Source organism: Myripristis murdjan, chromosome 23 (assembly GCF_902150065.1).
Source record: "Myripristis murdjan chromosome 23, fMyrMur1.1, whole genome shotgun sequence".
In the NCBI taxonomy this organism is placed as follows: Eukaryota; Metazoa; Chordata; class Actinopteri; order Holocentriformes; family Holocentridae; genus Myripristis; species Myripristis murdjan.
This window is the reverse complement of record NC_044002.1, coordinates 13,324,797-13,341,056: the sequence shown is the minus strand read 5'-3', so window position 1 is coordinate 13,341,056 and position 16,260 is coordinate 13,324,797. Positions and strand designations below refer to the sequence as shown.

Genomic DNA, 16,260 nt, shown 5'->3' with positions numbered 1-16,260 from the left:
AATGTGTCAGTCATGAATTCTGAATGCAGTTTGAAGTTGTTAATGGCTTGTTTACATGCCAAGTATCTGAATGCACCAGCATAACACACATCCATAATTTCACTTATAAAGTTTGTGGAAGACGCATGGCTCTTATTTTCCATGTAAACCAACATGTGAATAGATGACACCTAAAATTTATACAATAAAATAATTCAGGATTGTGTTTGTTATCTACCACTCTGCACACAACACTGTGTATTAGACTGATTGAGCATATTGCATGCATCTAGGCTATTACACACCCCCTCAGGCACGGTATTAAAATATGTATGAAACATGTATGCTGCCCTTGTTCATGGCGGCTTAGGCTCTTTTAATTGCTCAGTGCTGTTTAATTGGATTTTAAGAGTGGAATAGGGGTCTTACTCAACAGTTTGAAATAGTTCAATATTTTTACTGCAGGGACAAAAGGTGTGACAATTTGTTTTCTGAGGCAAAATACCAATGATTCTGAAAAAAAAGACCTGAAATGGACACTCCACGGCAATTTCAGACATGTCTTGAGCACACCATTTCTCCCTAGGGCTGTGTATAGTAACTGGAGCAGCCTTAATTTTACTTGACTTTATTTATGAAAGCTATTTATAGTGTATTACAATAAAAGGGCCCTTACATCATCCCAGAAGCTTTTGCAATTAAGGGGGGGTGGGGGTAATTCCAGGTCTTTCTCAGAAAATGTTTACCCACATGGAAATTGAAGGGTCCACAATAACAACTAGGGCAACAGGGTGGACTAGTGGTCTAATTACCTGGGTTCATGTTCTGTGTCTGTAAACACCCATCCTGCTTCTTGATTAGACACTGAACATCCGCTCTGACCTCTTTGGGGGAGGGTCAACAGCATCAATTATCACATTATTATTATAAGAAGAAGAAAAACAAATGTACTTTGGATCTTTTCATGAGAATCAGCTTGAACCCAAAATACCCACTGAATTTGAATCTTGATTGCATTTCCTCTCAGTTCGTTTTCCCTCATGGGTACAGAGAATTATAACATCATCTTGGCAACTTGCACCTTTTTTTTCCTTATCTCCTCCCCATTCTGCTCTCGCACACATTCCTGTCATAAAAGCCACGGGCGGACAGGGTCGTACCATCTGCAGAGATATAGGTGTGCGAAGTAATGCAATCTGGCAAACAATCACTGCTCATCAGTCATTTATACCGATATAATTTCATGCAGAAGTCGCAAAGCAAGACACTGTGGTTGTTATTTCTGTCACGGTTCCCTCGCTGATTTTTTGAGAGCGCACAGAGAAACGAGCGCCCCTCTGATCCCGACGGATTGGACTCTTCCGCACACTGCCATGTTGGATGGAACTGGCTCCGTGCTCTCTGGCGGCCGGACTTCCCAGGAAAGTTTTACCCTTTTCCGTCTTCACACCGTCGCTGCAATTTTGAAGTTATTTTAAACCGGATCGGGACGTCACGTTGTATTCTTAAACCCTACACTTATTTTGACAGCCCAGCCTTGCAGACCCCCGGCTTAAACCGAACCGGTGTGAGGGGTCGGCGGAAGGCCACGGATGACCGAGGGATTGTTTATATATCTTTTTTGGATTTCATAACGAGTTAGAGTCTGTGCATACTTTTTACATTGATCACCAATAATGAGTGGACACCCGCCGCAACGGCGGCAAGCAAATGTTGGTTCGCTGCTGTTGACACCGCATGAGAATGACTGCCTTTTCAACCACCTTGGCAGGAAATGCATCGTAAGTTTTTTTTTTTTTTTTTTTTTTTTTTTTTTCCACCAAATTGTTGTGAGATAGCTGGCTACGGGGGGGAAAGAGCTAACTTGCACGGCGTTTCCTGCCCCATAAAGACACATGAATTGTAACGTTGTGTTTGTGGGCCGTGTGTTGTGGTGTCGATGGTATTCAAAACAACCGTTTGTCTTCACTGGAAACAGTTGAGACTGCCAAAGCGAAGATGTTGGTTTGTTTTGACAGCCGGGGCGACACGGGAGGACAGGGACTGGGAGATTTTGGGTGATATATCCTGTTTAGGAGGGTGACATTTGGGCAGTAGTAAGTTTTAGTCGAGCCCGAGGCCTCCGCTGGAACGCCTTAAGTGCTCGACACACCTGAATTCACCCAGGGAAAACCTGAATTTCCGCTGTCAGTTAGCTTAACCACACTCAGCCCAACTCGGCTGTTTGTGCAGCGGAGAGTTTTCGGCCAGGGCTTTGGAGCTGCTAAATCCATCAACAGAAAGCAGGGCAAAGGAATGATTTTGCACTGGCATTACATAATACAGCCTGAACCTTGGTTGTTTTCGGAAGTGTGTGTCCAAAGAGAACAGTTTGTCGATCAGGCTTGGCTTAAGACAGTGCTGACTAGCTAAAAGCCCCCCCACCCTCAGCCCCAATACCCTTCAAGAATGAGGGAGAAGTGCCAGTCACTAAATGTGATGGGAATGCATGGTGGTAGCCCTCTGTACCTGTGCAACTGCAGTCCTGATGAGCATTGCAATGCACGACTCAATAATATGTGGTCGCCCGATATTACGTAAGACGTTTAGCATTCAGTTGACTCATTTTTGTATCCTCCTCGTGTACTAGGTCATAGTTAGGCCTATACCCAACACATCTTAGTCATGGGACATTGATTTGAAGCAAGGCATTTGCAGCTGCACCCATGATATCCTACAACATACCAAACTGCTTTTTTTCCTCCTCCTTGTGTTTGGAGTTTTTTTTTTTTTTTTTTTTTTTTTTTTATCAAGCAGCCCCACTATTTGGTACATCTGACAATTTGCCAACTACTTTAATCATTTAACCAGGCAATTCTGATATCAGAAGAGCACAGAAGCTCTGAACAATGGCTGGTTTCCTGCCAAAGTGGCCGGCAGAGTAGAGTTAACTTGCCAGCTCCAGTCAAAATGTGCTAGCGTTTGGCTGGTGGCTAGTGTTAACTTCCTAGTACCCAGCATATGATTTGACCCAGATTGTGACTTCTTGTTGAGTGAATCAGGGCATTAGTCTGAACATCAAACAGCATGCATCTTGGGGGCATTGTTTGTTGTTATTTATTTTTATTTTTTGTTTGTTTTCCTTTTTATTTATTTTTTTTTTAAGCAATGGCAGCTACTCAGATTGTCCCAAGTGTTGCTTCAGTAGTGCTTCAGTGGCACAGGAACATTCTCACCAGCTAACATGTAAAGATTATGACCCTGTTGTCATGTTGTTGGCGCATTGCCCATCTACATCATCCAAAAATCCTAAATACACTGCAACTTTTAAGGCGGTGATACATTTGGCAACTTGTTTCACAGTGCAGATGGATGATATTGCTTTCAGCAGTGGTGAGTGTAGCCAAATCAGAAAAAAACAAAACAGCTTGGCAAAAATTTGCCATTGTCCTTAAATGTTGATCATATTTCCCAGCTGCTTTGCCTCGTAATGCTTACTGTGTATTATAGCCTTTGGGGATTGCCAGAGAAAGGCCACAAAGTGAGACACGGGTCAAAGATCCATTCAAATTTTTCTCTGGCAAGAAAATTTCCTCATCTGGCTGAAAATGGCGAGGCAGTACCTTGGCCACAGTTGTTTTCTATCTTTGCCTCATTGTTGCCCTGTGTATTATTGCCCTTGGTTTGCAAGAAGTCAGGGACAAATAGCTAACAGATGTCACCCAGTGATATCAGTCAGACTTTTGCACTTTCACCTGTTGTTTACTGCCTTCATAGGCAGGGCGTGATCTAAATTTGAAGTGACAGATTATTAAATTGAAGGTTGTTTATGCATGAATGGTGCATTTAATTCAAGTTTGATCTTTGGATATGGGTCAGTCAGAGATGCAGTGTGTTTCAATACTGTGCCACCCGCCTGTCATATTGTTTGAAGAGTGGGTGGGTGGTGCTTTGTGCTTTCTGTAGTATAACACTTCACCTGTAGTGTGGACTTTCACACAGCCAATACTCGTGTTACTTCCCCATAGCAATCACTGTTTCTTTGTGTTGTGGTCAGTAAAGTTGCTTGATGTTAAGAACTGAGAAACTCTTCTTCCTCTTTTGCTTCACTGGTGCTTACCTGCCTCCAATCAGGCCGTGACGTCCCTTCTCAGATTTTTAATGTGTGAGGTGTCTGTGTCAGTGCATGTGTAATGTGGAAAGGCCACATTTCGTGTTCCATGACACAACACATAAGGACTTGTGGTCGTCATGGTGGTGAGACTGTGCTTCCTGCTTTTTACAAACACATACTCACACTTACTGGTTTCTGAGGTGTGTCTTGACTTCATGCACCTGTTTAAACACCCAATGACGACGCTCCTCAGGAATTTCAGGTAATCGTGTCACTCAGCATGTGACACAGGAACATTCCTTGCAGTCTTAAACTGTGTGTGTGTGCATGAGTGTCCAAGTGTGCCTTTGAATGCAAAGAGATTTTGGGAGAGAAAGACAGACTGTATGTGAGTTTGTGTGCGAGACAAGGAGAGAGGGAGATTGAAAGAGACAAGACATTGTGATTCTCCCTGACCAATCTAATTAGAATGCCCGTCAGTGATTTAGGGGGTTGACTGAGTGGTTGTGTTTTATGTAATATAGTTATTATGCAGAAAATGTAGGAATCACCAAGTCATTCTTACTGTCTTGTTTCCATGGTACACAGCCTAATTACTCTTATGTACTCTAGCTGTAGAAGGCCGGTTTGTATACTTGGTAGTTGTTGAAATTAGAAAATATCTGTTCCTCCATTTCTCTGCTTTGAGATCGTATGGAGCAAGATGTTTTGTGCAGGAGTGATACACACAGCAGAGTTGACGTGATGCAGTGTCTAAAGAGTTGCCCTTTGGTTGGTTGTGTTAATTGCAGAGGGACATTTTAATGCCAGGAAACTTAAGTTTTAAAATTGATGTCTCATTGTTGCCTGTTACTTGGACCATTGGTCATCTGCATTAGATCCAGACAATTTCACCGCTGAGGCAAGTGTTCATTCAGTGCAACAATGGATGAAATATCATCCCAGCACCACCTCTCTGTAATGCGAACCTGAATTCTGACATTCAGATTCTGTTGTTGATTTGTGAGATAAGATGGCACTTGAGTCCTGTATGTCCACCAGCTGCATTTAGCATCAGAAAGTGTATTAAAATACAAATGACAAATGTGAAAACAGTTATGGAGTACACATTTTGATTTCCGATCATTTGGCCAGAGTGTGTTTTTGCTGTAAGGATGCAGCTTTCCTAATGAGAGTGTAACCCTGCAAAAAAAAGTGAATCATTCTTTACTGTAGGAATCATGCACAAGCGTTTCAAGCTATGCTTCAATTTTCTGAAACATACACACATGCACACTTAGAGGGAAACACACACACGCACACACAGTGGTCTTACTCATTGGTTTTACTCATTGGTATTCCTTCTGCTGTTTTCACCATCAGCAACACTGTCTGACTGGGCAAAAGGTGGAAGGGATCCAATTCGCTGTGTGTGTGTATGTGTGTGTGTGTGCGCACAGACTGCCTGATCAGCAGTCCTGTCCTACAGGAAGTCCCGTGGTCGACCTCCTCCGGTGATTTGTGCTGGAGAAGTGGAACATGACTCCTCTTTTTCTTTTCCTCCCCTTCCCCCCCCCCCCTTTTTTGGTCCTCTCCCCTCCCTTCCTTTCTACTTTTGTAAATCCCACCTTAATGCTTTTATCTCACCTTTCCCCTCCTTCCCTACCTTTCCTTGTCATTTGTCCTTTCCTCTTTCCCTTCTTTATCTCCTCCCTAATCTTACCTCTCCTCCCTCCCTCCTTGCATCCTCTGTACTCTTTCCCACCTTTCTCCTCTCCTGCATTACATTTCTTCCTTCTTGTTTCATCCTTTCTTCTCCTTCACTTCCCTCTTACCAATCTTTCTCATCTTTCTTTCCTTCCCACTTACACCCCGTCCTTCCTTACACTGCCCTCTTTTCGCTCCCTTCTTCTTAGGGCAGTCTAGAGAAAAGGTGATATGATACACATGATACACATTTAAATTAAATGGGGCAAGGTGGACCCAGGTGAGCAGTATCAGCAAACAGAGCCATGCCTTCTCAGCTCCTTGGACTCGTTAACCAATCGCAGCAAACTCCAGTCGTCTTATGACTGACTGCTGAGTGGACAGAGACGTCGACACAGACTCCTAAACATTTACCTGAAAGAATGCACAAAAGATAGGTTAATCTGAAACATTTTGCTTAGCATTGTGATCACAACTATGAACTGTTTCATTTCCCTCAGATTCAGGAAACACAGTTATTTTATTGGACTTATGCACTTTAATGCTGTTTTCAGTGTACTAGCTCTCAAAGTATCATCATTGAGAAAGCTTTGTTTTCTGTTGCGGACTTACCCAATCTTATTGCGGTCCTTTTAACTAAGGACCGCAAGAAGATTCAGACAATAAATAACGACAGCTTTATTTATTTTGGTCGCAGCTACAACCCTAAGGCAAACGTTGCTCAGAATCTGTACTTGTTTATCATCAGTTGGTTTAAAACCAAAGAATCTCCAAATGACAGATGGGCTCTTACTTCATCACTTTAACTCTTGTTTTTATCACATGGATGCATGTTGTACGTTCAAAGGCTGTACTTGGTCATGTGTAATGGAAGTGTGTGGTATACCACACTGAGACTTTCAGGAGAACTGAAAATATGGCAAACATTTCAGTATTGCTTTATTACATTATGGTTAATCATGCATAATACTGTGATATGATTATCTGTAGTATGCAGCTGAAAATTATTTGATTTAAAAGATTCTGTTTTGAAACAAGGTCATCTCTGGTGCTATTCATCTCCAAATGTATGGGTCCCGTTTTTATAAATGATGTGCAGTTTTTTTTTCTCCATGATTTCATAGTGTAGTTCATAGTGTAAGATAGTAAATTGGGTAGGAATAGACATTCAGTTTGATGTCAAACATAAAATTGGAGAAAATTATTGTAATTTATTGTTATCATTAAGACATTTTTATTATAATTTTTAACTATGATGTGGATTTGAGCAATCTTGTGTTAGCTTTTATGCTAGATATAGTCTTTGTGTAACCTGCACAAATTTGTAATTTCCCCCCTTCTCATTTTATCATCTCTTGTCATCAGTGTCATGTTACTGCATCGCTTTGCACTGTTCCTCTCTCTCTTTGTCATGTTTCACCGCCTCCCAGAGTTGCATACAGTACAGTCTATCTCTGGATCAATATGGCATTTCCTGGTCCTCTTGCCCTAGGTGTGGGTGTGAGTCTGTGAGGCAGAAAGGGAGCGAGATTGCATATGTGAGTGTGCAGTTTGTGTATGAGAAAGTTGATTAATTCTAGCTCAGGTCAGTACAGTGCTGTAGTAGATCTATGGGGTGGGGGGAATTGTTTCAGAGCAAGTGCATAGGAGAAAGTGCATTTGTAAGGCAGCGTGTGTCTGTGGCTGAGCGAGTGTCGGGTTTTGATGACGCCATAGACAGAGCTCCCACTCCCTGCAGCCTTTGTCCCTGTCAGGAACAATCAGAGCTGCACGGCCAGATGAAACTGTAGGGCCTCAGAGCCTGGGCACCATTACAGTTTTTAAAGAGAAAATTGACCACAAAGCAGAGTTTGCATATTTCCTCTGATCTTTTGATATTTCACTTGTAAAAAAGGAACAACTCCGCCAATGCTAGAATCCAAACAAGTAAAGAGCTGTCATGAGACTCTGTATAAACATGAGTTAAAATGTTTTCTACTTTCACTGCTGCAAGACAAATTCTCTCTCTGAGGATGTTGAAAGTCTTGGATGGGAATCACACAAACACACACTTGATGGGGTTAAGTGTGTGTGTGTGTGTGTGTGTGTGTGTGTGTGTGTGCGTGTGTGTGTGTGTGTGTGTGTGTGTGTGCGTGTGCGTGTGCGTGTGCGTGTGCGTGTGCGTGTGCGTGTGCGTGTGTGCGCGCAGTTCCGTTCCAAACCATGTATTGTTAGGTAATCTGTGAGGAAAATCAATTAATTAATAATCTCTATTGCCTGTGTCTATATCTGTAGCCCAGAGAAGCAACACCATGATGTGAATACAAGCCACTTTTCCAGAGCTGTTCCTTTGACAATGATTGGGAGCCTGACTTTTTGGACTATTTAAACCTGAATAAACTTTAGGCTAACTCACCATTGAGCTACACAATTGCAGCTAAGATGAAAAATCACCGTTATTTTGGAACGCTGGAGTGTGTGTCTTTATAAATTTGAGAGGAGTGTATGAATTATGTTTCTATTCACACTATGAAGTCACAAAATGATTCACAGCCCGGTCACTCCCATAATGAAACTGGGCTGTCCATGTGTCAGTCCCAGACTGTGTTTTATATGGTGAAGTGTTAGTCATGCAACTTGGCTACTTTAGCCACTACTACTAGCCTTTCAGCCAAGCTCTTGAAGCCCTGGGGCTGTGTGACCCATTTAACTATATATAAGTCCCTGTATGAACCTCAGAGAGCTTTGCTGGATTCAGTTAATGACTAATCATCTCTGATATATCAGGATGATCAGTGGTCAGATTGTTAAGATAGTAATGGTGATAAAGAACCACTGTGCAATGCAGCACTACTCGAAAACCCTTTCTAAAATTAATCTTAAGCCAGTACTCTCTAATGAGAAACTAAGGCAAACTTTAAATTAAACTGCATTGATTATTTTTTTCCACTTTTTCCCCCTCTGCATTCATTGTGCTGTAGTGGCTGTCCGGCATTGAAATGGTGGTTCTAGTGCTGAAACTGTGAAAACAGCTTCACTAACATGTAGATCTATTAGGCTTTATGACTTGCAAAAAGTGTTGGGCCGGTATTAGGAACAAGGAGTCAGCCATAGCCAGATATTTCCCAACATTTACCATATTGGTGTTCTGCCTTTGATCTGTATGTTAATGGCTGTGAACCTGGACCCCTCAGCGTGAGGAATGCCCTGCAGCTACCTGTAAAACCTGAGGAGAGCTTGCTTTCTGCTCTGATCCTAGACGTCTCTGCTGTGTACTACAGAAGGCTTCCTGTGCCTGTATCTGTGTGCATGCATATAGATGGGTGCATGTCTGTGTGTGCTCCCTGCTAGGCTGAGCCAGATAGTCTAGTGTAGTTCTTTGCCCGAAACCATGCTGCTTTGCTTGTAATGACCGGACACTACCAAATATAGTTCACTGACAATGTTGCCATTTAACCCTCTGAACCAGAGTTTTAACAGCCTTGGATCCCCCCAAAAATGTCCTTCTCCTAGCATAGTACCTTTTTGCTTTGCCATGCAGAAATACTTTTTCTGTTGTGGAATTTATTTTATGGTGCTCAGCAGTAAGTTGTCAGCTAAATGTAAAATGTACCCAAGGCTAAAAGAACTGCTTAAAACTAATCAACTAAAAACACCTCTTTGCCGTGTGACATTCCTAACATTGTAAGGGCAGATTGAAATGGAAGCCATACTACCACTCCCCTTATTACTCTAAAATGACCTGAAGCTATAGACCAAAAGCCATCCACATAGCAAGTCACAATGGTTGAATTCAAGAAATAGTTTGCTAAAATACAGTCAACTATGTTATAAGTTTTCAAGGTGTCGCCAATTTTTCACATTAAACACGTGGCATGCAGCCTCTGTTTTCTCTGATGCTCATGGTGCCAGATTGATATCATTAAGTGAGAATCATAGTTTTATGATGACACCATTTACTTCGTCTGACAGCGTAGTTTCACCAGCACATGCTTTGTAGCACTCATGCTGCCTGTGCTAGCTTTTCTCTTTTCCATGAAGAGGTGTGGTGCCTTAAGGCACAGGCTGATTTAGGCGTGATCCCAATAAATGCTTGTACAGAACACAGAACAACTGAACTGTCATGACAGGCCAACTGTTAACATACAGCTACAGGTAATATGCATGTGATGTGTTCAGTGAAAGCATGACTTGAATTTTGGCTTTTAAATGGGGAAGAAAGGGGCATTTTTGCAGTGATTAACACGTGTAAGGTGGGATACTTTCCCAAAAGGAAACTGGAGCACAGGGACATTAAATTGGGACAAAGAAAGCGCGCCCCGAGGAATGCTTAGGGAAATGTCGGCTTTGTTTAGACTACCTTCTGTACTGGCTCTGAGAACTTTTAAATAGACTTCAGCATAATTCTTATTCCTGCATGTGCTTCCTCATTTTTTTCAGTGTCAGTGTTTCCCAAAGCAAATGTCATATCAAGGTGGTAGTAGTGGAATAACCTGCACATTGGAATATATAATGCGTACAATGCCTTGATGAAAGTAGTTATTAGGCCTTGAAATGGGCCTAGTTAATTATTCAGTCACATGATAATTCAATAATTATGATTTAATTACTGTTTCTGTTCATTGCTGATCCCTGATGTATTCATCCAATCACTCAATCCTAGTAGATGGCAAATCCCAATGTAACACGTTATTGTCCATTTTTCAGCCAGATGCATTTTCACAATAGAACAGGGCTTCCAGAAAACAGATACCTGTTAATATCTCATTGGTTTTCTGTAACAAAAGGCTGGTAGAGTAGAGAAACTTGAAACTTGACTAGAAAAGCTTGTGACTGATGTTAATTCCCCTCTTGGCTGTAGGACGTGGAATTTTACAGGTATAAATGGAGGGTGTCAGAGAGCCAGCTCTTCCACAGAGATGACAGGGCTTCAGTATTATGACTGTCCTGACCTTCTGGCTGCTCTTAGGGTTTGACTGAACAAGGCCACAGTCATCACATACAGTCAGGTGTTTGGCAGGGTCTCAGATTGTGTGAAGAGATTACTAAGATCTGCATTTTATAATTACTTGGCCCTAATACAAGGATATGCAGAAGGTTAAAGTCCTTCCAAGAAAGCAAAATAAGGAAATAAGGAAAGAAAAATAAGCAACTAGTATTTTTCTTTGCAGTTCTTAGCACAGGACCTTCCTGCTTTCCCATGGTGTGCACACCTGTACTCTCCTGCTCTGTCCAGTGACTGAAGTGGACAGGGATGCACAGCAACAGCAAGTGAATTGCAAAAGAACAGAACAGAGTAACGTAACATTTAATCGGGTTATATAATTTGAACAGTGTTAACTTCATTAGCAATGTTGGATTAAGTATTTTTGTTTGTATTTTTAAACTCAGCAGTTTTTGAAACTTACCCTGGTGCCATGTTAGGTAACACGCACAATGTAGCCAACTGCTTACATAGCTAACATCAAGACATGTAGACGACTGACAGGAAAAAAAAAAAAAAAAATCTGACTTTTTCTCAGTCCCTGCCCATCCAAACCCTGCGTCATCTGCATCAGATGCTGACGATGCTGAGACTGGCCCAGTCAGTGACTGTTCTCAGGTACAGTCGCCGCAGCCTGACTTGGTCAGTATACAGTCATTGCAAGATGATAGTGAAGTGAAGCTAATTGAGTCTCCCGTGCCCACAGCTCCCCTGCCTGCAAGACAGATTAAATCAGCTTGGCTGCAGGAGTTTCTCTGGTTATGTTATGACAAGGGGGAAATGCAGTGCCCCTTTTGCAGTATTCATGTTTCTGTATATTATTTTTCTGCTGTTATTATTATGTATAAGAAAGAGTAGAAGTGCCCCCATAGCTCACTTGGTAGAGCCACTTACCACTTATCAGGGCCGAGTCCTTATCGCAGCAGCCTGGGTTCAAATCTGAGCCCAGGCCCTTTGCAGGGTGTTATCCCCTCTCTCTCCTCTGCCTTTCCTGTCTCTCTCTACTGTCACTATCAACTAAAGCAGAAATGCCAAAAAATAATATTAAAATATTCTGGATCTAAGAACGAGTGAATCCAAAACACTTTTTTTTGGTTCTCCTCATAACTTGAAGCCTGGAGGGCTCTTAGGCTGCACAAGCAGTTTGCCAAGATGTCTGTTATATATTCAGTACAGAGCTGGGGAAAACCCACCTTCAGGAAAGCCCACCAATATCTGATAAGCTAAGATGCTGTAGATGCAATGCTTTTCGAGGAAGTTGGCTTTTGGTCCAACTTAATGCGTGCTGTGTGACAGAACATTATCAGTTAACACATTATCAGCATACACTCACACACTGCCGTTCATTAATGTGTTTGTGTCATGCACATAAATCACTACACAAATCACTGCAAAAATTCATCCTCCTGTTGTCTAACCTAACCTTTTGATATATACTCTCCTCATGCTTTCACCGCTGCCCTATTTAATGAGGACACAGTCCCTCCATAGCCAGACACTTGGCAGGAGCTGAGACTGCATGAGGAGATTGCTTAATAGAACAGTTCACCCTGCAAAGAAAATTCTGTCATTATGTGTTGAGCCCCGTGTCACTCGAAACCCCTTTGAAGTTCATACAGCGACCAACCCCCCTCCCCCCGCAGCTCCGTAGCCTTTTTCCTGAGAATGAGTTTTATGTTATTTCCATGAGTGATACACCAGACAAGAGCTCATGTCAAAATCTGCCAGAAGAATTTATGAACGATGTTTTTTCATTATTGTAAATCACAGTAATGGTTATGCTTTGAACAGCACCTAAATGCTTAATTTGTGAAGTGTTTGTATGCAATGAACATTACTAAAATAAACCTGTTTAAATGTATAGATAACTAGACTATTACTTCTACTGTCAGAGAAATATTACTTCTGCTATCAGTGAAACTAAACAGCAAATGATTCGACACCACAGCAAGAAGTTAAATCCTTCTCAGCAACAAAACTTTGTGTAAACATTAACAAATAAACAGAAACTATATGTGTTACAAGTATTTGAACATATAGGCTACATTTGAATAATGACACTTGAGTTACAGGTGCAACATCAGCCTGTGGCCTTCAAGAAGGAAACAAAACACCTCAACAAAATGTTCATTTCAGATTAGAGGAAGTGTATGAAATGCACTGCTGTAATAAATATAGTGGTATTATATGCACTATATGTATTGATTTACTTTCCTGCAAGCATGACTGTGACTTCAGGCTGAAGTGTTGCAGGATTTAAACTTACGCACACCAAGGCTTCATGAGATTGAGAAGAAATGAGTCAGACAGTGAGGGTTTCATTTTCAGTATTTAAGTTTTGACATGGTTTCTCAGTGTCGACTCTTGTTACATCTTTGCTTGTACTAATAGCACATTATTGAAGTGTCAGTGGCTGCTGTCAGTGCTGTCACACAGATGAGACTGTCATTAAGAGCTTGTGTGTGTGTGTTTGTTTATGTATCACTGCCACAGTAAATACACTATATTACCAAATGTATTCGCTCACCTGCCTTTACTCATACTATGAACTGAAGTGCCATCCCATTCCTAACCCATAGAGTTCAATATGATGTCGGTCCACCTTTTGCAGCTATTACAGCTTCAACTCTTCTGGGAAGACTGTCCACAAGGTTGAGGAGAGTGTTTATAGGAATTTTTGACCATTCTTCCAAAAGCGCATTGGTGAGGTCACACACTGATGTTGGTCGAGAAGGCCTGGCTCTCAGTCTCCGCTCTAATTCATCCCAAAGGTGTTCTATCGGGTTCAGGTCAGGACTCTGTGCAGGCCAGTCAAGTTCATCCACACCAGACTCTGTCATCCATGTCTTTATGGACCTTGCTTTGTGCACTGGTGCACAGTCATGTTGGAAGAGGAAGGGGCCCGCTCCAAACTGTTCCCACAAGGTTGGGAGCATGGAATTGTCCAAAATGTTTTGGTATCCTGAAGCATTCAAAGTTCCTTTCACTGGAACTAAGGGGCCAAGCCCAGCTCCTGAAAAACAACCCCACACCATAATTCCTCCTCCACCAAATTTCACAGTCGGCACAATGCAGTCTGAAATGTACCGTTCTCCTGGCAACCTCCAAACCCAGACTCGTCCATCAGATTGCCAGATGGAAAAGCGTGATTCATCACTCCAGAGAACGCGTCTCCACTGCTCTAGAGGCCAGTGGCGGCGTGCTTTACACCATTGCATCCGACGCTTTGCATTGCACTTGGTGATGTGTGGCTTGGCTGCAGCTGCTCGGCCATGGAAACCCATTCCATGAAGCTCTCTGCGTACTGTACTTGGGCTAATCTGAAGGTCACATGAAGTTTGTAGCTCTGTAGCAATTGACTGTGCAGAAAGTCGGCGACCTCTTTGCACTATGCGCTTCAGCATCCGCTGACCCCTCTCCGTCACTTTACGTGGCCTACCACTTCGTGGCTGAGTTGCTGTTGTTCCCAAACGCTTCCATTTTGTTATAATAGAGCTGACAGTTGACTGTGGAATATTTAGGAGCAAGGAAATTTCACGACTGGATTTGTTGCACAGGTGGCATCCTATGACAGTTCCACGCTGGAATTCACTGAGCTCCTGAGAGCGGCCCATTCTTTCACAAATGTCTTGTTTCACAGTCTGCATGCCTGAGTGCTTGATTTTATACACCTGTGGCCAGGCCAAGTGATTAGGACACCTGATTCTGATCATTTGAATGGGTGAGCGAATACTTTTGGTAATATAGTGTATATCAACTGTAAACAGTGGAATATTATACACTGCCGAACATCCAAGTGTCACTATCAGTCACTGATGTCACACCGGGTCAGCTGTCTCGTAGAGCAGAGATATTGTGCTTCCACGCTGCTTCAAGTCACATGAGGACATGACGACTTTGGCTCTGTTACTGACATAACGTCTCTGTTGTCTCCCTGACGGCCCCCACTCATTCACTTTAGCCTGAGAGAGCAGATGTGTCCCTTCTTGTAGTCGTATTTCCATGCTCCTTGTCAGACTGTTGCCATTGACTCGTTCATTGCTGACATCTTAGTTGTTTAGTCCCAGAGTGTCACCGCCACCCAGTGCGGTTTCTGGTAAGGCGCTGACGTGTCCACTGTGATAAACATTAGGGGTGCACCACTTGTGTTTTTTGGCAAATCTTGATCTTTTTTTTTTTTTTTTTTTTTTTTTTAAATAAAGCCTGACTGATACCAATCCAAAACCCATTATCTTTAGTTTATCATAATATCCTTTAAACATTAAAAAATGTATAAAACAAAGATTTGGTTGTCCTCGTACACAGCCGAGCACAGTAATGTAATTCACTCACGTTGAAACAAAACATGTTTTTTCCAAATCAAACTTAAGTGCTAGGTTGTAACTATAACTGCATGAAGGTATCACTCACTTGCTGGTTGATTGATGCATCCCTAATAAACATATTTTAATGCTGAAATTAGATCCTATTCACCAAAGTATCAGGAAAAAGTGGAGCTATAGAGGCAGTATCAGATGCCTCAGAAATGGAACTGCTACTGGAAAAACCTGACTACTCGGGCCTGAAAGATGACGACAACTGTGATGTTATTAACCTTGTGATGTTGCTGGCATCCACCGCTGGCAGTCTTTTTACACTGTCATTCCCCTGTTGGAACATAAACCTTCACCCCAACTTCTTAGTTCATCTGAATTTTGAAGCAGGCGCTCTTTGGGAATTTGCCCGCATTTGGCTCCTTTCATTGTTCCCATTATCATTAAATGTCTCAGTGCCTGCCACCGAAAAGCACTCATCATTATGCTACAGTCACCGTGCTTTGTGGGTGGGATGTTGTTAGCTGCATGATGAGCTGTGCCCAGTTTACACCTCTGTCTCTGAACTCAGCTGACGCTCACTTGCTCTTGATGGCACACAAGCATTGCCATCTGTGGGACGTTACATAGACAAATCATATCCGAGTGATTGAATTGACCGCAGCTGACTCCAATCAAGTTGTGGAGAACTCGGTCTGTAGTGACTTGAATACTTATAACATTCTCATCTCAGCTGTGTGTTGGATGCCGTGATTTGATGGAAGTTGTATGGTCCATGTCGGGAAATCAGCCGGCACACATCACCAGCTGAGGTAAAGTAGCTCACCCCAAAGAGCTAGAGAGGGAGAGCGGTCACTATAACCACCTCTAACTCACCCTAAACTAGTTGAGTTTTGTTAGTAATCACAATGACAGTGTCAGCATCGTACTTATCATTTTCATTTAAGGGCTTGTATTTGGTTGGATTCATAGAATTCATCTGTTGATTGTGTTTGACTCTCTCTCTCTCTCTGTCTGTCCAGACGCTGTCCTCAGCGGTGGTCCAAGTGTTCACAGCAGAGAGAAACTCTGGATGGAGCAAGAAGTGCTGTGGAGTGGCTTGTCTAGTCAAAGACAACCCCCAGCGATCCTACTTCATCAGGGTCTTTGACATTAAGGTGAGTACATGCAAACCAACAAGCAATTTCAGCATCAATTCTGAATATTGATGAATGTATCTTTGTGGT

General features: G+C 42.3%; 1 protein-coding gene across 2 annotated transcripts in view; it reads left to right on the top strand.

Moving 5' to 3' along the window:
* Positions 1-1,140: 1,140 nt before the first annotated feature.
* Positions 1,141-16,260, top strand: part of waslb (WASP like actin nucleation promoting factor b) — a 36,046-nt gene continuing 20,926 nt past the window's right edge. The window contains exons 1-2 of one of the 2 annotated variants that reach the window (XM_030045685.1): positions 1,141-1,760; positions 16,057-16,191. In XM_030045685.1, coding sequence (XP_029901545.1) covers positions 1,656-1,760; positions 16,057-16,191 — 240 coding nt within the window. In that variant the 5' untranslated portion in view covers positions 1,141-1,655. The remainder of the gene's footprint in view (positions 1,761-16,056; positions 16,192-16,260) is intronic. The other variant, XM_030045686.1, reaches the window with a different exon arrangement.